Consider the following 26695-nt stretch of genomic DNA (forward strand, 5'->3'; position numbering starts at 1 on the left):
CTCATGATGTGCCTTTAGCAGGACATTTGGGGATGGACAAGACCTATGACAGGCTTGTCACCCACTTTTACTGGCCCCAAATGCACAAGAATTCAGATTCCTACTGCAGAACCTGTCAGACTTGCCAGGCAAGTGGTAAGAGCGGAGGGAAGCACAAGGCTCCTCTGCAGCCCTTCCCCGTGGACGGTACGCCATTCCAGCGAGTGGGTATTGATATTGTGGGGCCTCTGGACCCCAAGACAGCCCTGGGCAACAGGTTCATCCTGGTCTTGGTGGACCATGCCACCCGGTACCCTGAAGCCATCCCTCTGAGGACAGTGACGGCCCCCGTGGTGGGACGAGCCCTGATGGGAATTTTCTCCCGAGTGGGATTCCCTCTAGAGGTGGTGAGCGACAGGGGGACCAATTTCATATCCACATATATGAAATCCCTGTGGAAGGAGTGTGGGGTAACTTACAAGTTCACCACTCCTTACCACCCCCAAGGAAATGGGTTGGTTGAGAGATTCAACCGAACCCTCAAAGGCATGATCATGGGCCTGGACGGTCCAATGAGGCGTAAGTGGGATGTCCTCTTGCCATGCCTGCTCTTCGCTTACCGAGAGGTGCCACAGAAGTCTCTAGGGTTCAGCCCCTTTGAGCTTCTGTATGGTCACCCGGTAAGAGGACCTCTGAGTTTGGTAAAGGAAGGCTGGGAGCAATCTCCCAGGAAACCTCCCCAGAATGTATACAGTTACATGCTGGCCTTCCGAAACCAGACTAGGCGTTTCAGGCAACTTGCTGAGGCAAATCTGGAAGCCAGCCAGGAGGAGATGAAGCGGTGGTACGACCAGAATGCCACTCTGGTAGAGCTTCAACCTGGACAAAAGGTGTGGGTCTTGGCCCCAGTGGAGCCTTGTGCACTTCAGGATAAGTGGACAGGTCCATTTGAGGTTGTGGAGCGCAAAAGTCCTATCACCTACTTGGTGGACATGCAGTCTCCCAGGAACCCTTTGAGGGTCCTACATGTTAACCGCCTTAAGCCCCACTTAGAGAGGACCGAAGTGGGCATGCTGCTGGCCACTGATGATGGAATGGAAGAGGAGACCGAGCCTCTTCCTGACCTCTTAGTAGCCTCTGAGAAAGATGGGTCAGTGGATGGAGTTCACCTCTCACCCACCCTGACGCCCGAACAACAGGAAGATTGCCGCCACTTGCTGGGGCAGTTTCCCGATAGGTTCTCCCTGGTTCCTGGTGTCACAGATTGGTGCGTCCATGATGTGGACACAGGAGACAGCTTACCTGTGAAGCACAAGGCTTACAGGGTAACTGACAGGGTCAGAGCTTGCATCAAGGAGGAGGTCTCCAAGATGCTTGCGCTAGGGGTGGTTGAGTCCTCCAGCAGTCCTTGGTCCAGCCCCGTGGTCTTGGTCCCCAAAGCTGCTGCGCCGGGAGCCACACCTGAACTCCGGTTCTGTGTGGACTACAGAGGACTCAATTCAGTAACTAAGACTGACGCGCACCCCATCCCCAGAGCTGATGAGCTCATTGATCGGCTGGGGGCTGCCCGGTTCCTCAGCACGTTTGATTTAACGTCTGGGTACTGGCAGATCGCCTTGACTGATGGGGCCAAAGAGAGGTCAGCATTCTCTACACCAGATGGGCACTTCCAGTTCCGAGTCATGCCATTTGGAATGAAGAATGCCCCTGCCACCTTTCAGAGGTTGGTCAACCAGGTACTGGTTGGGCTGGATGCGTTCAGTGCCGCCTACCTGGATGACATCGCAGTGTTCAGTGCCACCTGGCCCGAACACCTGCGCCACCTCTGGGAAGTGTTGATGGCTCTGCCCCGAGCAGGCCTCACGATCAAGGCAAGCAAGTGCCAGATCGGGCAGGGTTCCGTGGTGTACTTGGGACACCAAGTGGGGAGTGGCAAGGTGGCACCCTTGCAACCCAAAATTGAGACCATCCTGGCTTGGGAACCCCCCAAGACGCAGACCGCAGTGAGGGCCTTCCTGGGGCTCACTGGGTACTACAGGAGGTTTGTCAAGGGCTATGGAACGATCGTTGCCCCCTTGACAGTGCTGACTTCCAAGAAGCAGCCCAGGAACGTGATCTGGACTGACACCTGTCAGAAAGCTTTCGACACCCTGAAGACTGCCATGTGCACGGCGCCCGTGCTCTTGGCCCCCGACTTCTCCAAGGAATTCCTAGTGCAGACAGACGCTTCAGAGCATGGTGTAGGGGCTGTTCTCTCACAGATGACTGAGGAGGGCTGGGACCAACCCGTAGCCTTCATCAGTAGGAGGTTACTTCCACGGGAAAGTAGGTGGAGTGCAATTGAGCGAGAAGCATTTGCTGTGGTCTGGGCGCTGAAGAAGCTAAGACCCTACTTGTTTGGGTCTCACTTCCGGGTTCAGACGGACCACAGGCCCCTCAGATGGTTGATGCAAATGAGGGGTGAGAACCCGAAGCTGTTGAGGTGGTCCATCTCCCTACAGGGTATGGACTTTACGGTGGAACACCGTCCTGGTACAGATCACGCCAACGCTGACGGTCTGTCCAGGTATTTCCGCCTTAGTGACGAGGAACCCCCTGGGCAAGGGTAGTTCTCCCCACATTTCAGCTGGAGGGGACACGTGTTAGACCTGGCACCTTGGCGTGAGTTTCCCTTCCACTTTTTTTTGGTGTGCCTCGATTGTTTTGCTGGTGTTGTCCGCTCAGGGCACTGCACCACGGCTAATCCGTGCCGCAGTGCAAGTGCTCCCTAGGTAAAGTGTACCTGTAATTGATGTTCATGATTGGTTTATTGGATTCACTGTCAGTCCCCAGTAAAGTGCACCAGGGGTGCCAGGGCTTGTGAATGCCAATGCTGCTGGTGGGCTTGCAGCGCTGGTTGCGCCACCCACAGAAAGCGGCCTTGTAAAATGTGTCTAGGGTCTGCCACCGCAGACCCTGTGCGCGGTCTGGGACCGTCGCGCTGACTACGCAAGTGCCCCCACTTGCCAGTCCCTAAACCTTCCCTTACCTACATATTAGCCACCCCTCTGGTAGGCCCAAGGGCAGGGTGCATTGTAGGCATAAGGTAGGACATGCCCTGATGTGTGTGGCATGTCTTAGTAGTGAATTACAGCCATTTTCATTTTTCACTATTGAAGGCTACCTGCTCTCCATAGGCCAGCATGGGCTGCTGGAGTCACTACACTCTGTGACCCCAGTGGACTCAGAGAGCATGGTAGAATGTCAAGTTTAGTATGCCTGAACTCAGAATAGTAAAATACTTCTTGTAGTCAAGTTTATTTTAATATCCTGGGTTTGTAAATACTACTTTTAGAAAGTTAGTATTTACTGACCTGGCCATTTCAGTCCGCCTCTGCTGCGTGTGTGTGTTCTGCCTAGCAACAGTAAGGAGCAGGGTTGGGGAATCCCCAGAGACAGGTTGGCTGCCAGGTGGTGGGTAGAGAGGTGACACCAGGATGGGTGGGAGGAGTACACCTTGACTCTTGAATAGACCTGTGCTCTGCCACCACAAAGCCGGCGCCGCCCCCTGTGGAGCGGCTGATGTCTCTGCCCTGCTGCTGAAAGGAAAGAGCAGAGTCACCATAACAAAGTGCTCCAGAACTGGACTGAGCCAGGCCCAGGCCCCCTGGCGCTAAAGAACAAAAGAATCATGGTATAAAAGTAGGAGCCTGGCTCCTAAGAAATCAGAATCCTGTTTTACCACAAAGAACCTCTGCCCGACTAGAAGGAGAAGAAGACGCTGGAGGAGCTGGCCTGCTGCTTGCCTTGCTGAGAAAGGAGAGGAAGAGACTACTGAAAAGACTTTGCTACTTTGTGCTTTAAACATTCTCCAAGGGCTTGATCTGAGCTTGCCCCCTGAACTGAACCCCAGGACCAGTGGGTTCTCTGTGCTTTTGCTCGTCCTCCGATTCGAGCCGTGTGTGCATCCCGCTGGAAAGAGACTGCGCCCCTCATCGCCCCTCCTAGGGCCGTGACACTCAGGAGCTTGCCTGCCTCAACCCCGTGAGAGCCCCGCTCCGTCCGGAGCCGCTCTCTGTCCCCGGGCTAGGTTGCCTGCACCCCTGTCACCGCCTGCCACTGGAGCGCGCTGAACGCGCTATCACCCCTCCGGCCGGAAACCGTCCGACGACTGTGATCTACGCCGGGTCATCCAGCTGCACCGACCGTGCCCTGTGACCCCGCTTCGCTATCCCCGGACATCTCAGGCCGCGCCGCCCCCGCTGTGGAGACCCCCCCTGCACCGCCGTGCTGAGGGTCGCTGGCGGCGCCTGCCTACCTGCCCACACCCGCTGATCGAGGACCCAAGACCACTTCCCAAGCTGAGAGTCGCACCGACCTGTGCTGACTCTCCACGTCACAAAAGAAGTTCCAGTATCGGGCTCGGGGCCCGCAACGCCTGATTTCCCCGTTCGCAGGAGCCGATCTCTGTGAGTACTGGAACCACAAGTAACATTTGCAAGAGACTACAAAGTATCCATTTGAAACTACGAACAAAGAACATTTGCCTGCTGTACAACCGGGTGGCATAGCGAAAACGTTATTGGTCTTGTGATAAGTCTGCTGAGATATATATACCTACTTTTACATAAAGAAGCGTATTTTTCTACATATCCAAGTCTGGTGTCCGTTTCTGGGGGGATTGATGTATTTACTGTGTGTGTGATTATAAGTGCTTAACCAACAACGCCTGAGGAATCGCCTTGGCTGCTCACGCCACGCACCTAGAGGATGAGCAAGGGTCATTCACAAGGGGTTATCCTGCGCCCTGACGTAGAGGAGAGGGTTCCTGCTTGACACAAGGGCAACCTTGCGCCAACCAGAGACCCCCAAGTCTAACAATGTGTATACCCGAAAGGCCACCAAATCGCACAAATTCTCGCAGGAGCGGGTTGAGGTTATTAATCGGGTCTTTTACGTACAGGGTAACATCGTCCGCATACAGCGAGATCAGTATGGGACGCAAAAGGCACCTTAGGGCCTTCTCCTGATGGTGCTGGCGCACCCTGGCCGCCAGCGGCTCCATCGCCAGAGCGAACAGCAGCGGCGAGAGTGGGCACCCCTGTCTGGTGCCTCGCGACAGCGACATTACCTGGGACGTGTGACCATTAATCTGCACCCGGGCCACTGGGTCCGTATAGAGCAGTTTGAGCAAGGTGGAGAAGCCAACCGGGAATCCCATACAGCGCAGCACTGCATGTAGGTAATCCCACTCCACCGAGTCAAATGCCTTAGTGGCGTCTAAAAAGACAGCCGCCATCGGCAGTTGCGGGTCCACCTGCTGGATGATCGAGAAAAGAGTAGGGAGGTTGTGGGATGAGGAACGTCCGGGGATGAATCCCGCCTGATCCTGCAGAATTAGTTTGCCCATCAGGAGATTCAGCCGATTAGCCACCATCTTAGTGAGAATTTTACTGTCCACGTTCATGAGGGACAGCGGCCTATAGGAGTCGCACCGATTAGCTGGTTTCCCCGGCTTCAGAATGGACAGGATAAGGGCCTCTCTCATTGTGGGCGGCAGCGCCTGTGTCTCCTGTGCCTCTGCATACACCTCTCGAAGAACGGGGGCCAGCTGTTCTATGAACAGCTTGTAAAAATCGCTCGGCAGCCCATCCGGGCCAGGCGCCTTCCCAGACCGCAGTTGGAGTATCGCCTCTCTAATTTCCTCATTTGTGAAGGGGACACACAGGAACTCTCTCTGATTGTCTTCTAAGTACCCCAGCGTGAGCTCACCTTAAAACTGCGGGAAATCAGCTGCATTGGTCCCCTTTGAGCGGTCAAGCTCCGCGTAAAAGTCAGTAAAGGTCTGCAGTATTTGGGCGCTATCTTTCAGACAGTTGCCATCTCCGTCCTCCACCTCTATAATGTAGGTAGCATATCGAGGCTGTCTAATGTCACGTGCCAAGGCCTTCCCAGGCCTTCCCCCCTCCCCATATCGTCGCGCCTGGGCGTACTTCCCTCTAAACCTCATCTCTCTGTCCGCCGTGTCTGTGTATTCGTTCAGTAGCTCTCTCATCTTGGTCCTGCCCACTCCATTTCCTCTCCGCCAGATATCTGCCTCAAGCTCTTTGAGCGACTTCTCCAGTAGATGTAGCCTCCTGCGAATATCGCGCAGTACTCCAAAACTTTTGGTCATACATACCCCTCTTATGGTAACTTTAAACGCCTCCCAAAGTGTACTCACGCGTTCGACCGATCCCCTATTCTGTTCGAAGAAATCTGTAATTGCCTCCCCCAGTTCAGTTCTCAATACCTCGTCGAGCAACGCCTCAGGGGCAAGCCTCCAGCATCTGAGACTGGTAGCGAAAGTCGGGACGTTCACCACCAGGCACACCGGGGCGTGATCAGACAAGGTGCGAGCCAGGTGAGTTACATTCCGCACCCAAGAGCACAGCCCTCTAGACCCCAGCCAATAGTCCTGTCTCGACCACGACTCATGTATTGTGGAGTGAAATGTCCCCTCCCGCTTCCCGGAATGTCTGTGCCTCCACAAGTCCACCAGCCCGCCATCCTCCAACAGTCCCCTCAATGCGTCTTGGCTTCTCGTGTAGTGATGGGGCAAGTGCGAAGAGCGGTCCAGTATCGGGTCACAAACTGTGTTAAAGTCTCCCGCCCAGAGTATGTGAGTGGCTCCCACTGCAAGTATCTGCCCCCACAGTACATTCAAAATTTCCGGGCTGTCGGTGTTAGGGCCATAATAGCTGACGATAACTACTGACTGCGCGCCCAGGGTGCCCCACATCATGCAAAACCTGCCCTCTCCATCACTCCGCGCGCCAACGCATCTTAAGGGGGTACCTCACTTAACCAAAATGGCAGTGCCACGAGCGTAGGTAGAGTAGGCAGAAAAGATCCTATCTGAAGCCCAACTACTACCAAAGGTGGGGGAGCTTCTAGGGTCAGTGTGAGTTTCCTGTAGTGCCACTATGCTGATGTCGTGCCGGTCAAGGTAAGAGAGTATCTGCCGCCTGTTCCTGGGATCCCGCAACCCCCTCACATTCCATGATAAAAGCTTCAGGCTGTTTCTCCTATCACTTTCCATTGTCATAGTACAGTGCATTGAAGAACTGCCCGAGCCTCCCCAGCGAGCAGTGCAGCACTCCCCAGGGCTGCGCCGCGTGCTGTCGTACCTGCTGCCATGGTGCAGTGTAGCAACGTTGTAAATGTACGTCCTGCTCTATCTCCCCAGTGTTCCGCTCTCTCCACTCCGTGAAGCTGGCCCCCAGCCCTCCCTCCCGCCTTTCCCTCCCACAACGGTGCCCCAAACGCGCCGGTATCCCATCACCCTCCCTCCCCACCCTCCTCCCGCAACATTAATCAAATGAAAAACAAAAACGCAAGAGATGCAGCAACGTTATAGCTAAACAAACACTAGACCTCATCTAACTTTTGAGTGCAGGGGACCTCCCTCAGTGGGGCGCCAGAGTGCCTCCGATACCCCCGCGTCCCACTGTACAGTAGGACTCTCTATCTCCCCCCCAGGTAGGCTGGTATGGAGGAGGGTCAGAGTCGGGGGTGCCCTCCCCAATGAAGCAGACCCCTTCAAGCCCATTGCAGTCTAACAGGCAGGCTAATATGACATAAGGATGCTAGGCCGTTCCCGGGGGTCCCCCAATGTGCCATCGGTATGTATCAGTTTAATAATAAAAGAAAAAAAAAAGTAAACATCCCACAAGATACTCATCTGACGATGGGAGTCCAAACAAAGAGTCCCCTCCGGTTAGGCCGAAGTTCGGCGGCCCACAGCAGTCTCCGGTGTCGGCCATATCTCGTAGCGACAGTTCCGCCTTCTGGCACCATGGGAGCACTTTTACCTCCCTCGCTGTCGTGGCGCTCAGCAGCGGACCGTCGTGACTCTTCTAGACGATAGAGTACAGTGACCCATGGTCTTCAGTCCTCGGCCATGGGCGAGCGCGAACCCGCACGCTCACCCTTATTTCCATGCGTCGGAGACGATCGTCGCAAGGTCTTAAGGAAATCCTCTGCTTGCTGTGGGCTCGTGCAGGTGAGTGTGCGGTCTCGGTGTCGGATCCGCAGTTTGGCCGGGTATAGCAAAGCATATTCAATGTTCGCCTGACGCAGTTTCTGTTTAACCGCTAAATATTTCCGGCGAGCCTCTTGGACCGCCAGGGTAAAATCCGGATAGATGGAGAACGGGTTACCGTCGTACTGCAGGTTGGGAAGTTTTCACGCCCTGCGCAGGGCCACGTCCCTGTCTCTGTAGTTGAGCAGCCTTGCCACTATGGGTCTCGGCGGAGCCCCAGCCGGAGGCCGTGGGCCCAGCGTTCTGTGCGCCCTTTCCACTATCATATGCGCCGAGAAGGAGTCCGCTCCTAGCGAGGACGCAAGCAGTCGTTCCACATAATCTTCCACCCTCCCCGTGGCCGTGGACTCCGGTATTCCCACCAGGCGTATGTTATTTCGCCGACTGCGCGCCTCCAAATCCACGCTTTTCACTGCAATTACCTTCAGCAGTTTATCCATTTGAGTCAGTTGGCGAGCCATCTCCGTGGAGCTGTCCTCAGTGGCGGAGATTCTTTTTTCCGCCTCCTTTATCTGCTCATCGTGCTTGTCCACCTTCAGCACTAGAAAATCCAGCCTGGTGTTCATGGTGTCCATTTTCCCCGAGAGGGCATTTAGGCTCTGTTGCATGGTGATAAGCATGGTTTTTAGTTCATCACTGGGGGCAGTCTCAGGAGCAGTCGACAGCCCTGGGGTGGGCATCCCCGCATCCTCAGTACCAGAGCGTGTGGTCAACTTTTTCTGGTCGAAAGGGAGCTTGGACTGGCGTGCCTCCGCTTTCCCCATGACGATAGGCCTCAGGCTGCGCGCCCAGGAATGGGCCCCAATCTCCAGCAGCTCAGCTCTCCCCTCGTAGCGACATCACAAGGTTCCGACCTAGGCGCCAGCCGTTCGTCGCCGCCTCAGCCGTCAGCGTGGACCGCGCCCCCACAGTATGGTCACAGCTAGCGGAGAGGCCGGTCTCCGAGTCGCGGTGTCCGCCTCTCCGCGTGGGAGGGGGGAGCAGTAACGCCGCCCAGCAGCCGCCCCCACCGGGAAATGCCACAGTCATCTCACCTTAATCCTAGGGCGCTGTCCTCTGGGCTATCAGCACTCTCGGGGGGCATGAGGGGGGGGCAGTCCCCCACGCAGACACTCTCTAGGCAACACCTGTCTATAAGTCTATCAGCGCCACACAGGCTCACAGGGCAGCAGGTCCGTCAGTCGTTCCTTCTCTGTGCGCGCCTGAATAGCATTGCAGGTGGTATGGGGTCCGTCACCTGCACGCCCACTCCCCCCAGGCCACCAGTCCAGGAATCAGGGGCCTCGGATAAATAGCCGCTTCCTCCCACGCAGCACTGAAGGCTTCCCGGTTATCTCGTCACCTGTTTCTTGGCGTCCGGTGTTCAGGCAGCGCCGCTCCCCCGATTTGTCTCAGGCCCAGTAAGTGTTCAAGGCAATCCCATAGTAATCTTCACAGTTATCAATGCCATATCACGGGGCATCCAGCGTTGTGTCGCCGCCGCCTCAGTTCTGCCGGGGGGGGGGCCCTCTCTCTCGCTTGCCAGATCAGCGCCCCGCAGCGCTCCGAGCGGCCGCAGCGAGCCCCCGCAAGCCAAGGGCGTCAGTGTATGGATCTCGGCAATCCCAGGGGTCCCTCCAGCATTCCTCCGTACTTCGCACTGTGTCTCCTGTACGATTCGCCGGCTGGACCCCTCTCAGCAGGTCATGCATCAGTTAAATTCCGCCGCCAGGCCTGTTACCTCATGGCCGCCTCGGCCCTCGAGTAGCCCGCAGAGCCGTCGCGCCCATCCACCAGAGGGGTGCGCTTCCTCCCCGTGGCAGGTCCGGGCCCGATATCTCTCCGGAAAAATATCGCTGCGTCGCCAAACTTTCAGCGAGTCGCCTTACGCCCTAGTAGCTTGCTTCCACATGCTGTAAATTCGTGGGCGAGGGGTCCTTGCACGGATTATTGACGGATTTGAGGGTCAGGCATCCAGAGCCTCACATAGGTGCGGCCATCTTGGTTCAGCGCCACCTAGCGCCCCCCCCACTGAGCCACTATCCTTTTTTATCACTGCCACACAGGCAAGCGAATGTTCAATCCTTTTTGCTACAAGCAACACTTCATCCAACTTTGGCTCATCCTTCTGCCACAACTCATCCTTATTCTTCTCAATATTACTGCCCAACATAAATTGGTCAAGTTTCTCTAAGGTATCTTTGAACTTACAAGTGGTACCCAACTTGCGCAGGTCAGTGATATCTGTCTCAACAGACTCCTGCAGTTTCAGAATTCTTATTCCGAAGTGGTACCGTTCGAATATGGTACTCACTTTTGGAAGATTGTGTTTGTCTACTTTTTTTTTAAGAGCACCTCAAACTCTTAAATCTTCGGATTCACTCTCCTCCAGACCAGGGAGATGTCTGAAAACCTCCTGACCTTCAGGCCCAACACAGTGAAGAAGCAAAGAGGTTTTCTTCTCTGCACTCAAGGAAACCCCGCGACATGGGCATAGTGCCAGCACACTTTTTCTTCCTTTTGCACCACCTGATGTTTGGTTCCCCTGAAGAGGACAAGAAAAAACTGTGGTAGTGTAATATTTTGCATGCTCAAAATATATATGCACAGAGACTCTAATTATACAAAAATCCATAAACAGCAGAACATATAATAAATATATCCATGATCAAAACGCTAACCGCAGATTAATACCTTTGCAACCTTAAGATATATGTGCACAGTCACTATGATTCAAACAGATACCCACAGAGCAATTGCAAGTACAATAAATATGTCCATGATTAAAATGATCACACAAAGTCAGAGAACAGATCAACGGAGCTGAGGATCACTACGCCAGTGTGCAGTTACACACTCCCCCGAGAACAACAAACCTGAAAGAAAATAAACCCTCCGTGATCACACATCAATCATTTCAGAATTTAAAGTTTTACACCGTTCAAAGTACTTGTGAAAGACAATGCCAGTGCATGATCCACACTCTCAAGGACCCCCTGTAAATAATCAAAAATAACAAACAAGGATGAAAACAAAACCCACTCCAGTAGATACCCTCGCGATCCAGGAAATAATGCAGCTGTCTGTGGGCAACTGAGAGCGCAGTGTTGATGATCCTAACCTGAAAGACTTCCTTCAGCGGGGCATAGCAGGCTGGATTGTTATTCCCACTAACAGAGGGACCGACAATGAAAATGGGTACAGCGAGTGCCCCAGTAACGTGAGCTAAAGAATGATGATGGATTCAACCCAGATCTGTGACTGGGGGTGAGTGTCTGAAAAGTTTCAGCGCTCCGTCCGTCATCTCCTTGTGTTTGCTATCCCTTACTCACTTTGCCACTGGATTCAAGCTAGCCTGGCTGATGAAGGGTGTTACCCAGAAACCGGTCCCAGGATGCTTGTTTCTGGTTCAGGGAAGACCTGGCTTGGCAGTTCGGGCTGGACTGTTCCCATGAGGCACAGGGTCAAGACTGATTTTCATATAGCTGAGTCTGAACTTAGGTGGCGAAGTGAGCTAAAGAATGATGATGGATTCAACCCAGATCGGTGACTGGGGTTGAGTGTCGAAAAGCTTCAGCTCTCCGTCTATCATCTCCTTGTGTTTGCTTTGCTCGCCCTAAGTTGGCAGGGTATGCCCAGATGTGGGTCCCTTGCTCACTTTGCCACTGGCTTCAAGCTAGCTTGGCTGATGAAGGATGTTACCCAGAAACCGGTCCCAGGATGCTTGTTTCTGGTTCAGGGAAGACCTGGCTTGGTAGTTCGGGCCGGACTGTTCCCATGAGGCACAGGGTCAAGACTGATTTGCATATAGCTGGGTCTGAACTGAGGTGGCGAAGAGAGCTAAAGAATGATGATGGATTCAACCCAGATCTGTGACTGGGGGTGAGTGTCTGGAAAGTTTCAGTGCTCCGTCCATCATCTCCTTGTGTTTGCCCTGTAACTTTGCAGCACAGCCGAAGAGACATTGCGTGAGTCACAAGCAACACGCAGATAGTGAGGCTCAGTCACTCCAGACGGAAGCAACGCAATCAACGTATACCATCACTTGGAGAGCACGGCAGAGCGAGCAACGAACACTGTCACTTGGAGAGTGCGGCCAGTGGTGATATATAATGGCTTAAAGTTCAAGTCACTTACCCACTCCAACTTTTACATGTAAGCAAACTGTGTGTGCATTGAAAAGTACATTAAAATTTAACAAAAGGTCACGATCAGCCTCCAAACAATGGTGCGCAGCACAGCCAAACATGGTACCTTAAGCAAACTCCCGTTTGGAGTTTGAGGGTGTTGAGGTGTTTTCTTAATAGAGGCTGCATAAACACACAGCTGATAGGTCTTTCCCCGTAAAGTAATGAATAGGTGCTAGTAAACTTCTTCAGAACTTAGGGTTCTCCAATAGGATCTCATGAAGCTTCAACAGCTCGTCGCCAGTATGAAGAAGTTATACACCCACACAGATTAGTCCCGACCGACTAATTAAGAACGAATGAACACTGCTCAGTCGCATTCCTATACTTTACAATGGGAGCATGTATTCCGGCTGTAAACCGTCCGGAATGCATGCACCCATTGTAAAATAGGAGGTGCAGTTCATCCCTGCACCCCGTGGCAGGCACCTCATGGTGCCTGCCATGGGTGCAGGGATCGATAGGGGGGGCCCCATAGGTGCCCCCTTGGGCTCCAACCGGAGACCGTGCACCCAAGGGGACCTTGCTGGGGGGCCCCTGAAATCGAGTTCCGACAGCCTTTTTGTGTCAGAAAGGCCACACGGAAAGCCTGCCGAAATACGACATTGTAATCACAAGGGTGGAAAGAGCCGCCCTTAGGATTACCAGTCGCATTCCGAATGACTGTTTGGATTCCTTTACGATCACCTCCATCGCAATGAAGCGGTCGGAAAGGTATCTGACTGGCATAATATGATGCGATCGGAAAGTCTCCGGCTGATGGTCGGAGCCTTTTCTGACTGCATCGTAATCAGCCGTGATGTCAGGCAGAGGAAACTCCACCAAACATCATAATCAGCCTCCAAGTGTGAAGGTAAGAGGTTTAATTAAGTACAGCAGTGTACAGGAAACTTCCGATCCACCAAACCACGAGCTACTAACTGACTTCAAACCCATTGCAAAGTACTTTACTATTCTATTACATATCCCATTCTTGGAATTCCGTATGTCGTACATTCTGCATGGTAACTCGATGACAAGCCCTCAAATTAGCTATACCAAGATACCACACAATGGTATCAGAATTTTAACCCATCAAGATACTCAGGTCTTCTATGATGAATGACCACCATTTGTAAGCAAAAATATCAGATTAGATAAAGGAACTGGAGAGCTAGAAGTGGAAGGTGATTTATCCGTGTCAGATCTTTGAACAGGAGGGAGTAGACTCTAATGGTCATCAAGGGGGAGTAAAGCGGTGGTAAGGGAAGTCCCACAGGTATCATGTGAGTGTCCTCTGTGGGAGAGGACATGAGTCTTGAGGGGCCTAAACACAGAAGAAAAGGGTCTGCCTGGAGGTTCTGGAGGAATTAACATCCCAGACTGTAGCAGTGCCTTCCCCTAGTAAGTTGGGTCACGGGTTTCAATGGGAAGGAGGTTTCCCTGGGCTGGAATTAATACTACTCTCTAGGTATTTTTCCAGACAGGAAATTGAGGCACTTCTTGGGGAAGTAAAGTAACATGTTCTGGGATGAGGCTGGGACTAGGATTTAAAGCTAGAAACTTACTGAGGGGAGGTGAGGTGACTTGTTCTGAAGATTTGCAGTTTGGTATAATGGGAGCATGCACATGTGTACATTATACTGATTCCAGTTTTATTTGCGCATTCCGTGTCACTCTTAAAACCTTTATTCATTTAATTTATTTATTGATCATGCCAAACTGATTCGCATTTTAGACATCTGCCAAAGTTTGCATATACCTTTCTTCTGAGTATTTTTTTTTATTTTGAGAGTACAGTACTGTTTTAACAAAAGGTTTTTAATTTGCTGGTAATTTATTTGATTGGTCAGGAAAGCACACTGCTCTAAAATGCGGAAATAATAAATAATCTTGTTTAGGACATAAATAAGTATTGTTTAGATTCGAATGATAGCTGTTTTTTCAGGATTCTAAATATTGTTGGTCATTTTAAAACATTTGTTTAGAGTGTGTGTGGAATACTTCTTGTTGCCTTGCGGATGATGAGCAATTTTAGTATGGGATGTCCCATTTTGCATGGTCAGTAAATCATCAGAATTTCATTTACGTGATGTAAGTGATAACATCTTTTTTTCTCTCTCTTTCTCATTCACTGTTTATTTGTCCTTCTTTCCCACTACATCCAACAGTTGAATACATTTTGAAGTATGCCAAACTCCATTTGTTTTTTCTAAGCATGTATACAGTACAATAGAACTGACAAAGCATGGTAAAGCATGAATAGTACAATGTGCCTAATAGTGTTTCATTACCAAATTACTGTGAAAGTGCTTTAAGCCTACTCACAAACGCTTACAAAAATACTTCATTGCTTTTCCACTATTGAGGATTACAGTCATCGAAATTCTATTTTACCAGATTATACTCTTTTATTAAAAAAATATGTTGAACCATGATGTTTTCTACATTAATATCCCAAATGATTTGCACTGATTAGTCGCTATGCAGGGGGTTGTGGAAGAGGTGGCACTGTCATGATCAAAACCATTTTTTACGTCTTTGTTACATACCTCTAAATGATTAAACCACTACAGTCCCTCATCTGGGGGTTGGATTGCAGGGGTTCCGCAGCTGGGACCTTATAGGCATCTCTAGACTGGGGAATTACCTTAACAAGCTGTATTCAAAGCTTTTTTCGCCCTTCAAGATTAATTCCAACTCCATCTGTCACAATTTTACAAGTATTTGCAGCTCTGTCACACGCTTTCGCCCTATTTGTCACAATGGTGCCCATTCCTGGGTACTTGGAGTCTAAAATATTGCCAGCCAATATCCCACAACATAAAATGTGGGTAATTTACCGTTCAGTGGAGATCAACACTGGAGAAACTTTTCCTGGCCTTAGGGAAGCCTGGGTGCATGATCTCGGCCCCCTGAACGATGACTGGAGAGAGCCGTGGGGCTCCTCGCGTGAAGCAGCGATTGCTTCCTAATTCCACCTCATACAACTGAGGTATTTGCATAGGGTCTATTATACTAGGGTGTGGCTGTGGACATGGGGCCTTATCACTTCCGCCAATTGTTTGCCCAGTTTGTCCGCCCTAGGCAACTATCTGAGGCTGCCCCGTCCTCACCCAATTTTGGGACGGGGCTTATAACTACTTTGAGGAGGTGTTGGGTGTCCCCCTGCCATGATCTCCGAGATGAGCTATAATTCACATCTTGTAAGATATTGATGGCAATCGCTATAGACATGCACTTTTGTGTCTAGGCCTAATGGTGGCTGAGCGTGATATTGCCAGAGTTTGGAAGGAGACTTCAGCTCCTTCATTGGAGGTTTGGAGAGACGGCCTGGACTGATGCATGGGCCTGGAACGTCCTATATACTTAGCTAGGGGCTATATGCAAAAATACTTCAAAATCTGGGAATGATGGGCTGCATATCGTGGGATAAAGCTAGAACCATGTCCCCAATTGGACGGAACTCCGGAGGCCGAGATCAGGGCATTCGTGTCCTAAGAGTTGCCTGGGTGGTGGGTGGATGGTGACAATGGGCAGGCGGAAACATCTCCTTTCTTCCTTTTCTTCCCCCTCACCCCCGTCTGCTTGGGGTTTTTCCTTTTTCTCTCTTTTTTCTTTGGTGCTACAGTGAATGAATGAAAGATTGGTAAAGCTCCTGAATCACCCCCTCAGGGGTATCTCCATGCTATGAAGCATTGGTTCAGTATATCAGTGTGCGGAAAAGTTCAGTTTTCAGAAGTTTTCTAAAAGTAAGGAGATCAGAGCATTCGCGGAGACAAGGAGGTAAGGAGTTCCAATATAGGGGAGCCAAATAGGAAAAGGTCTTGCCCCCAGTGCGAGACTTCCTAAAACTGGGGTTAATGAGGAGAGATTTGTCTCCTGACTGTAAGGGTATACACGGTTGATAAGGGAGCAGTTTTTTCTGTTACATAGGTAGGTCCTTTGTCATTGAGCGCTTTACATACAATGCAGTAGATCTTAAATTTAATTCTCTGCAGTATTGGGAAGCAGTGTAACTGTCGCAGAAGCAGCAGTGAGGATGTTCTGGGTGGCATATTCTGTACCAAAGAGGCTGCAGTATTTTGGACCACTTGAAGTTTATTCATTTAAGCTTCATTTGTGGCCACTAACAGTGCATTACAAAAGTCCAGGCAACTTATGACTAGAGCCTGAATCAATGTTTTTCACACCTCAAGTCGAAGGAACTGAAATACTCTCCGTAAATGACTCATCGTATGAAAACAGGTACCGGTGGTAGCTCTTACTTGATCTTTCATTGTGAGACACTGATCCAAACGGATACCTAGATTTTTAACCAGCGTCTTGGGACCGGTGCTGTGCCTAGATTAGAAGGCCACCACTCTGCAGACCAGAGCTGTTGGGCACTTCCAAAAAGCATAATCTCTGTCTTTTAGGCATTTAGTCAGATGACATTTTCTGTCATCCAATCTGAAACTGCTTCATTGCCTGCCATAAAGCGGGATTTAGTAGAAATGTCACCGTTGTCGAAAGATAGAAGAAGTTGAGTGTCATCTGCATAAGAAAAGGGGGTAAACCCAAATTCTATTGCAGTTTTAGCACGGGGAGCCACGTACACATTGAACAGGGTGGTGCTGAGACAGGAGCCCTGCGGTACTCCTTTGGTGAGCTCAATTGTGCGAGAGCGAAAGGGACCCAGATTAATGGTCTCTGTGCGCTGACTTAAAAAACTGGAAAACCACTGTAAAGCACGCCCGGCTATTCCTATCTATGGAGTAATCTCTGATGTGAAACAGTGTCAAAGGCTGACGATAGATCTAATAGCACCAATATTGCAGCCTGATTGTTGTCCAGGGAAAGCCTGATGTAATCTGTCACCACTATCAGTACAGATTCGGTACTATGCTTGGGTCTAAAACCAGACTGAGAAGGGTCCAGGCTGCCTCGAGACTCTATATGTTTCATAAGTATTTTGTTAATATATCATTCTAGGACTTTACTCATTAGTGGGAGAAGAGAAATTGGTGATAATTGGACAGATCGGATAGAGGGAGGCCAGCTTGCGGATTGGAAGTATCTATGCCGTTTTCCATACGCATGGAAGATATCCTTTGTTCAGAGATTGATTTAAAATTGCGCAGATGGATGGAGCTAATTGCGTAGCTAGCTGCGCAAATATCTTTGCTGGTAAAATATCGAGAGGTGACCCGGATTTAGCCACTGTTAGCATTTCCTTCATAGTATGTGTCTGGATAGGGATAACATTTTCCAAAAGAGAAGTATTTCTGGTGAAAGATGAGGTGGAACCGGGTGGAAATATTGGAGTATCTGTGGCCTTAGGGAATTTATCATATATTTTGTAAATTGTTTCTTCAAAATGGTCAGCGATGTAATCACATAATACTTGAGAAGGGGGAATGGTGTTGGCACAGGCGGTGGGATGGATAAAGGATTTAAGGACTTTATAAAGTTGTTTAGTGGAATTACCTGCCTGGCTTAATTGGACGGCGATATGGGCTTTCCGTGCTTTTTAAAATATTCTTGTGATAAAGTGCTAGTGCATCTTTAAAAATGTCCTTTTTGTCTAATTTATGAGACTGTCGCCAATATTTCTCTAGTTTTTTGCACCTTGCTTTCTCTTTACACAGTTCGGGTGAGTACCAGGCTGCATGATGCCTCTGTATGTTTTTGTGTTGTTGTTTTAGAGGTGCAAGAGTATTTATAGCTGCTTTCATAGTTCCATGCAATTCATCTAATCTAGAGTTGATATCTCCTGACTCTCCCATAGTAGGGGCCTTAAATTCCTGCATAAAGGTATCCTGGGTAATTTTGTGCCACTGTCTCCTAACACTGTGAGAGGACTTATTAAAGGTAGGGGCTACATTAATATTGAGGATCTGAAAATTAATCAAGGAGTGATCAGACCATACAACAGTACAGGGAGCTTCTGTATGTATGCATGGAGAGTTGGTCAAAATGAGATCCAGTGTGAGGCCCGCCAAATGGGTGGGGCCTGTGTTAGTCTTTTCCAGTCCTAGAGACGCTAAATCTGCGAGGAACTGATCAGCATTTTAATTTGAACTATTTACGCAGTGAATGTTAAAATCGCCTAAAAGCATAAACTGTTTGGAGGAGATCACATGAATAGCAATTTGTTCCATCAATTTGGCAGTGAAATCTAAAAGTGGCCCTGGTGGGCGGTACACCAGGGCACCTTTCCAACAGTCCTGGGGCGTGAGCTCGATTTTAAAGATACAAATCTCAAGCTTTTCTTCTGAGCTCTTCTCAATTATAGAAATTTTTAAGGACTCTTTATAGATAATAGTGATGCCTCTACCTGATCTGACCTCCCTGTCCAACCTTAAAATGTGGTAGTTCTCAGGGAGAGCCTGGGCAATAGAGGGAGTGGAGGCCTGTTTGAGCCAAGTATAGGTGAGAAATCCGAAATCAGGGGATCCCTCAGTAATCAAATTCCATAGGTCAAAAACATGCCTAGGCAAGGATCTCACATTACTTAAGAGGCATTTCCAACCATGGATGGGGTTAGGGGACTGGAAGTGAGGGAAAAGTGAGGACTTAGGTAAGATTGACTTCTGATCCGCTTGAGATGAAGTAACCTGTGTTATCGCCTCTTGATCTAATGTATGGCTCTGAAAATGGCAATGTATACATCAAGAAGGAACTTCATAGATGGCAAAGAGTTTGGCTGTATTGCATGCATTGTGTGAATTATGTTTATTACCAAAGAGTCTAATTTCTCTAAGTGCTTCTGCGGAGTAGACACATCTCGATGTTGAAGTGGTGGCTAACGTAAACGATGCAGGGATCCTGGTTCCTGGCAAAGGCTGGGCGCGGACAGCGCAGAAGGGCTTGCCTTTGGCACGCCAGCGGCGCGCCAGCTGTGTGCGTCAGGAGAGGCATGCGGGTTAAATTGGAAATTGGCGGTACAGCTAGACCGTCAACTCCCACTTGTTCCCGCCAAAACCGGAAGAGGATGCATGCCTGCTCTCGCTCGCTCTGTCCACTCAAACGGAAATACCACGGCAGACCGGAGAGCGGGTGAGAGTAGAGCAATAAGAGAAGGAAACTAGGGAAGACGCATGGTAAAAATATATGCGCTAGAAGTAAATGCGCTAACTATATAAAAACTATTAAAACCGGATAAAACCTAAGCTGATATCTTTAACGCAAACAATCCAGCTACAAGTAAAATTAGATAAAACCAACCAGTCGCTACTGGTCTAGGCATCCGCGGACAGTGGGTGGTGATGCTCACAGTGGGAGCTTGATTGTTTTTGCTATTGTAATGTTTGCTTTTTGTTCTGTTATTATTGTTTTGCAATTGGCTGATTCAGATTGTAACTGGCCATGTGATTGTGTTATGCTACTCATTCTGTGGCAATGTCTTTTCTCACATGATTATTATTTTCACCGTATTCTTGTTCCTTCTTATAGCAACACTAATAAATACGTTTGGATTAAAAAAAAATGATTAAACCACTGAATGTCTAAATGTTGTCATAGGTGAACATCTTTACTCTTTACTAAATGTATCTGGTTTTAATTTCTTAGGCATCTTTTTGTAGAAATGGGATCCACGCTTTCTGTCGATGAATCTGTGCGTGTGGTAATTGTTGGAGGAGGCTTCGCAGGGACTGCTGCAGCCAGCCAGCTGAAGTCTTGGGGCGTCCCCTTCCTGCTTGTGGATATGAGGGACTCATTTCATCATAATGTGGGCGCTCTTCGAGCCTCCGTAGAGAGCGGTAACTTTGTTTCACTATTGCAGTCACCTCACTCATTTACTCAAGTTATTTCCTTCAAATTAAGCACAGTGTATGCTCCCTTTGTTGGCTGCAGTTACGACCCTGTGTTGTGTATATATTTTTAAAGTGTATATGGTAGATCCAAAAAGGATGCCCCTATGGTTGTAAAGATGCTGTTCTAGTTTACCACTTGGGGAACTGTCCCCTTTGCTTTTGCTGTCTCAAGCTCCACAATTCACTGCGTTCTTCTCATGGACTACACTATTTTTTTTTTGTTAAACATTTTATTGACATTTTAAGCGATGTAACAATTATACATAATCCAATAGGACTTGACGGTACTTGTAGCATGATATGGGAATTATACAATAGATTACTGGCATACATTCGACAGATAGAAATGCTCAGAGTGGATGATTGGTAGTGGGCAATCAACATGCTTAGTATCTCGTAGTCCTTCTTTTAATCATGGTGTTCCAGTCATTCACTTGCCTCCGATTCAGATTCCTCATGTGGAGGTTCACAAATATATTGCCTCTGTAGGTATTCCATCCGCCCCTCACCCGCATCCATTTTTTGGGACTACACTATTTTTGACAAGTGAAGAAATATTAGCAACAGTTGCTGAGGTAACGAATAGTGTAACTATGCCGTGGAGCAGCAGGGTAGCAAATGGTCATTTGGATATCATTGCTCTGAAGTAATCTCCAAATGACACTAATCCAGTTTTTTTTCTTTAAATAGGATTTGCCCGGAAAACTTTCATACCCTATGCCAACACCTTTCAGGAAAATTTCAAACAAGGAAAGCTGATTGGAATTAACCTGGAAAAGCAGCAAGTTCTTCTGGAGAGTGGTGAAGTAAGTGTAGTGGGACAAAGCTATTGTAGCAAACAGGAAAAGATATCTTGAGAACATCACATACTTACATCACTGATATACCACTGAGATTGAGTTTCAAGTTACGTTTTCAGTGCGCTTGTGTGTATCTCTAGCTTAAACTAGAGCATAGCTTTGGCTCACTACAACGTTTGCCAGGTACATGTAACCTGTCCATTTCACTGCCTGCTCTCAGCACCTGAGGCATTTGTGATCAGTACCTCCACGTTAGCTCTTCTATTATTATTGACTGGAATGTGTGTAACAGGTCGGGTGCCAGCTGCTTTTAATATTGTTTGGGATCAGAACTCTTACTTTATTTGAAATAAAAGAAGGCGATTTACTAAATGTTATTGTGGCTTGCATCTCCTTTTCAAACTATACGTAGCTTTGGGGACTTAAACTTTTTTTTTTTAAAACGTTCTGTCTCTGTACCCAGTCTGTACACAAGAGCATGAAACCTTAAGACAGAATAGTACAGTAAGGAATGCTTCCAGTATCTCATATTTACAGTGGAAATCCAAACAATTCTAGTTTTTAACTTGAGTGCCTCTTCCCATTCTGATAGCCTCACTCCCTTTTCATGTTCAATCTTCCATTAATTCTCAAAACAGTCAGTGTATTGTATTCAATATGCATAGAGTAAAAGTAATCATTTTTTAAATTAATTTTGACATTATTTGCACCTTTTTCAAAGTTTAAACTGTCAACATCAGCCAGTTGCTCTAAGGTTTACTATCAAGCTTGGTGCTATTAACAGCTATCTGCCACGACCGCCCGTGATGACACATGATTTTTTCTCTTGAGTGCCTGCCAAATTATCGATGGTGAGCCGCTCGGGAGAAAAAACTCCACTCAGCGTCAATTCGTGGAGTTTGTCGAAACTCCGCGCGGAGTGGCCAAAACTCTCTGCTTCCTCCCAATTCAGATATCCTTGAAGGACAAAATGGCTCTTTACAAAGTATATGATGTTCAAGAGATTTAGTACTCTTTTTCTCTAAAGTGGAAGGAGCAAAGGTCACATTAGATATTGTTTCTTGGACCTGCATTCCTAAGATTACACAGATCCTACAAATGGTAGATATGTAATATTCTTAGAGTGTTGACTTTGAGCTGGGCATTGGATCATAATCTGTAAATCCCACCACCCTCTACAAAAAAGGCAATTGCCAGTCACCTCCGAGTTCTGTCACTTATAAAAAGACAGGAAGGTACTTTCATTGATCACTTTTCTAATGTAGTTATTAAAAATTCAGATTGGTGATGTGTGGTGGTATAGATATATATATATATATATAGGGAATAATGTCTAGTTGTATTTTGCTGGAGGCCCATTTTGGGCATAAACATGACAAAGGCACTCTTGAAATGGGAACTGTTGAGCAATAAAATGATCATCCAGTGCAATTTTGTCCTATTAGTGGTATGCTGCCAATTTACCAGGATTATCTAAGGACAACACTATATGTCTGCATCAAATCAGCATATTCAGTTCTACATCAGGGTAAGGTGAACTGAGATGAGACAAACCTCCTGCAGCATTGATGTTTATTGTCTAGAAGGACAATTCTCACTGAAGTTTAGATTCCTCTTTCACTGTTCGGTAACCAGCAATACTCTGCATCAAAGCCCAAAAACATGGAAGAGCCAAAGTGGCAAAAAACAAATAAATAAATACAAACACTATTCCATGCCCTCTTTAGAATGTTAAGTATATTAATATTCCGACTTTCGACAAAAATTAGCCAAAACAATGAGAATGCAGCAAGCCCAAGCACACTGTTTGTTCCAGGCAACCTGCTAAGCTGGAAGTGATGTGTGACAAAGCAGAAAGTCAGCTTATTGTGAAATACTTATAAATTGACTAAGCAGCCAATGAATTCCCTTTTTTACATGCCAACCGTGTTGAGGTGAGGCATCACCTTAGCACAGAAGATTGTTCTTTCTATTTTAAATATTATTCTTTCACATTCCCTGAATTTATGTTTTCCTGGGTCTGTACCTTAATTCCCTTTGGGTCAAATATTGTGGTGACAGTTAGCAGGTTTGTGTTTAATTTTGGATTTGAAATGCATACATTATCACCTTAATGACAGGGGCCTATTCTTCCCTTTCAGGAACTGTATTTTTCACACCTTGTCTTGGCTACAGGAAGTGATGGGCCCTTCCCCGGCAAGTTTAACCAGCCAGTGAATATGGAATTAGCCATCCAGACATATGAGAACCTAGCAAAAGAAGTAAGTACCTGGCATGCAGTTTCTTTTTTATCAGCAGAGCTTTCAACAATGAAGTTGCACACTTACTTAATAATTACAGTAATTCTCCTTTTTTGCTTTGAACCCTGTAATTCCTACTGTTTGACCTTGCATTACAAATATGAATGTGGATATTAGGATTTCACTCCACACCAAAGATCTAATTGTTAGTACCCAAACAGACTTGTTTCTATCAATGCTACAACCTCCATTCTTTGGTCTGTCCATCATTGATTTTTATTAAAATATTGCATATAAATAAAATCCTCATATAGGTCTGTTAAAAGTGGTTCATGGGATAAGATCTCTGTTACTGATCTTGCTATATGTCTTGAAAAGCACCTTGCAACTGCTAATATCAGCTGTAGCATCTTAGTTCCGGCTGAGCAACTACAATTTTTTCTCAGTCAATGCAGCTTTAACCTCTATGTCTCATAGAAGAGAATTGCTACATACAGAAATTTTATAAATGTTCTCTCTCTTCTGTCTAGCCGCAGTTGATGTTAGCTTTTCTTTTTAATTAGTTTGGCATACGTCACATTTTTCTTTGTTGAAGGAGTCCTCAGATTTTGTAGTTAGTAACACTCTGTCAGGAGGTAAAGATCCTCTCCTACCACCTGCTTCGCTCATGTTTACGATTCCGAATCAACGGAAAACCTGAAACAAAAACAATATTAAAAGTAATTACCAATATGATGGCTAAAATACATCATTATAGAGCCTCCATTTTTGAAAATGCAGAAGAGTTGCTCTGAGGAGTTATTTTCTGTCTCTTTAAGACTAATTGACCCCAAAAACTTATGTTTTGACACCAAAAGGCGGTATATAGGTCTCATGGTTCCTGATATATGTATGACATCATCACTGCAACACATACGCCATTTTTTAAAATGTCATCCAGAAAAATTTGGCCCGGGTCAGCAAGGTCTACCCAAACTAATTTACTTCTTTAATGATCCAAAAACACAAATCAAAAATGAAAATCTCGGGTCAACAATTTTTTTTTACGGAGGTATATCAGTGGGCCGGGTTTATTAGCAGATTCTCTCTGAATTTTAAGATTCAAACGGTCCGAGTTAACATTTGGGAAAAATATAGCAATGCCACTATATCTGGATATAGCGGGTGGGCCGCATCAGAAATAGTAGATTAGCTTTGAGAAGGTCTCTTGCATCTTGACTCTTGAGTATGGGACACTAATTACACATAGTTTGGCTGCTTGTTTGACTTGGAACACTGCTCCAAAAAGGTTCTGAGTTAAGTTAGGTGAGCTATCTTCCCACTTTTGCTAAAAATCGTTAACAGCTCTTGAAGTACATGGAAAGTAAAAGCGATAATTATCCATCCCTTATTTGGATAGTCCTAATTTGAATGCCATAGATGCCATGAACTTCCAGGCCTAACTATTTAAGCGAGTGGTAATTAATCATATCCTAGACTTTATAGACCTTTACTCAATCCGACATACATTTGAAACAAAGTTGTAACCTGGAATTGGTACAGAGGTGGTTGTAGCCTTAGTGCTGGATGAGTTGCATGTGTTTTCGATGGATGGCATTGTTGGGGCACTAGTCCTTTTGAATGTTTTGAAGGCTTTCAAATTCATCACCTATCAGACCCTCTTGCAGCATCTTGCTATATTCTTTTTAATTGGAATGGCGGTATAATGTATTAAGTTATTTCTTAATACAAAATCTCTGTCAGTTTAACTGAGCTCCTTCACTTCACCCACAGGTGAGTCTCTGTGGGACCCTCTGGACTTGCCTCTCTCCCTGCTCTTGTTCATCGTCTGTATGACACCTGTGTCCCATCTGCAGCATGGGAATGAACAACATGCAGATTATGTTAGACGTTAAGAGAGGGCATGGCCTCTGCAGCGGCGTTGGGGGATGAATATCAGTTGCTCTACGTGATCCCCTTCTAAATCAGAAACTGTGCTCACTCACAACTTTCTCAACAGTTGAATTGGAACCTTAGGGCATAGCTCCATAGACACATGCCAAAATCCTTCAAATATTGAGAGAAACATGGGGGACCCAATCGATTGTAACTTATGTTATTCAGTCAAATTTTAGCAGTTATAGTGCCTGTTATTTCTACCTATCTGTGTGACCAAGGATTTTCCGTTCCTTTGTTTCTCACACGAAATTTCTGTGCTAACTACTTAATCAGATTTCACCATGTCCCTATATGTGGGACAGCTGAGCAAGGAGGTGAACAAATTAAAGAACATTCAAAATGTTGCTACTTGACTTTTGATATTTGGTGGTGGACATTAGACTCCCGCTCCGAACACATTAAACAGATCAACTGGCTTTCAGTGAAGAAGGAAGATATTTAAAAAATAATCTCTGCACATCATTCTTCACATTTTCTGTATGACGAGACCTATCTTTTTTCTAAAAAGAAATGTATTCATGACTGCCATCCGGAAAACTTTGTACTCTTTTTTCTGTTTTCAAATTTTGATGAAGAGTGTGTGTTGGAAAAGCCTTTAGAATGCCAAGAATCAAACTCTGGAAATCTGTGCTGAGAGATAAAAAAACATCTAGCCTATGTAAAATGCAAAGACCTGGCTATGTGACAGCTACTATGGAAACATGTAATATTTTACTTAGCATAAGCTACGGCCATTTTTACTATGGTGTCCATTTCGTTTCCTTCGTAATTATTTCGTACTCTGCTGTTTGCCTTTTCACTTTGTTTGTGTCGTCTATTTTAGGTGACCTCATTTGACATGCCTCAGCAATATATGTGCTGGGGGTTTGTAGCTGCGGGTGCACCTGGTCTTAGATGTTATCTGTTGACTGTTTACTGCTGCCATAAGCATTCCTGCTCCCCCTCCCTATTTGCTGACCAAGTGGTTATCCATCTGCCCTTGTTTGCTGATAGCTATTCCTAAACGTGTTCTTTCCATTTCTGTCCACATGCTTACATTGCAGAAAAAGAGTATATAAAGACTATAGTCTGTGAGTTCAGGGTACTACCTCCTACAGCGCTTGAGTGTTGTGTGGACGTGGTCCCACTCATGAGTGATTAATAAACTTGATTTATTTTACTTCAACTCCAGTGCTGATCTCTATTTTGTTGGTCTTTGGACCCGTGGACAAGAGGGTGACCCTGCACCAGTGTGCTCACTTTTGGGTACATTTCCACAGTTGGCGCCCGACACGGGGGGCCCCATCGGAGACGCGGCAGTCCAAAGGAGTGGTCTTGACGGAGGATCGAAATATTACTGAGGATGCACACTGCATGAGGAGACCTTTGTCTTTGAAGGCTGACGTGACTTTTCCGGTTTTCCCAATTTGACCCTCCGGGTGGTGGCCGGTCTCGACTGGGGTTTTCTTTGGCATATTCTGCAGTGACCATTAGGTCAACTAGAGATTGGCAGGTGGGAGTTGGAGACTTCTGTTTGGTAAGGTCGCTGAAGTGGCACTCTTGATTTGCTTGGTTTGGTTTTTGGTTTGGATTTGGTATTTAATCTTTGCAAAGACTGAAGGCAGGTAATGTGGAGATTTTTCTCCTTTTGGAATATTTGTTTGGAGTAGTCATATATTTTACATATATTTGTAAAAACATGCCTGTTCTCAGCACACTCCATAAGTGGTGTTGCTGTTCTTGTGGTACGGAG

General features: G+C 47.3%; 1 protein-coding gene across 1 annotated transcript in view; it reads left to right on the forward strand.

The window, feature by feature from the left end:
* The window catches only part of AIFM2 (AIF family member 2, ferroptosis suppressor), a 455616-nt gene that overhangs the window by 89725 nt on the left and 339196 nt on the right, over positions 1–26695 (forward strand). The window contains exons 2-4 of the mRNA XM_085603473.1: positions 19741–19931; positions 20676–20791; positions 22927–23046. Coding sequence (XP_085459599.1) covers positions 19757–19931; positions 20676–20791; positions 22927–23046 — 411 coding nt within the window. The 5' untranslated portion in view covers positions 19741–19756. The remainder of the gene's footprint in view (positions 1–19740; positions 19932–20675; positions 20792–22926; positions 23047–26695) is intronic.

This window comes from Triturus cristatus, chromosome 1_2 (assembly GCF_964204655.1).
Source record: "Triturus cristatus chromosome 1_2, aTriCri1.1, whole genome shotgun sequence".
In the NCBI taxonomy this organism is placed as follows: Eukaryota; Metazoa; Chordata; class Amphibia; order Caudata; family Salamandridae; genus Triturus; species Triturus cristatus.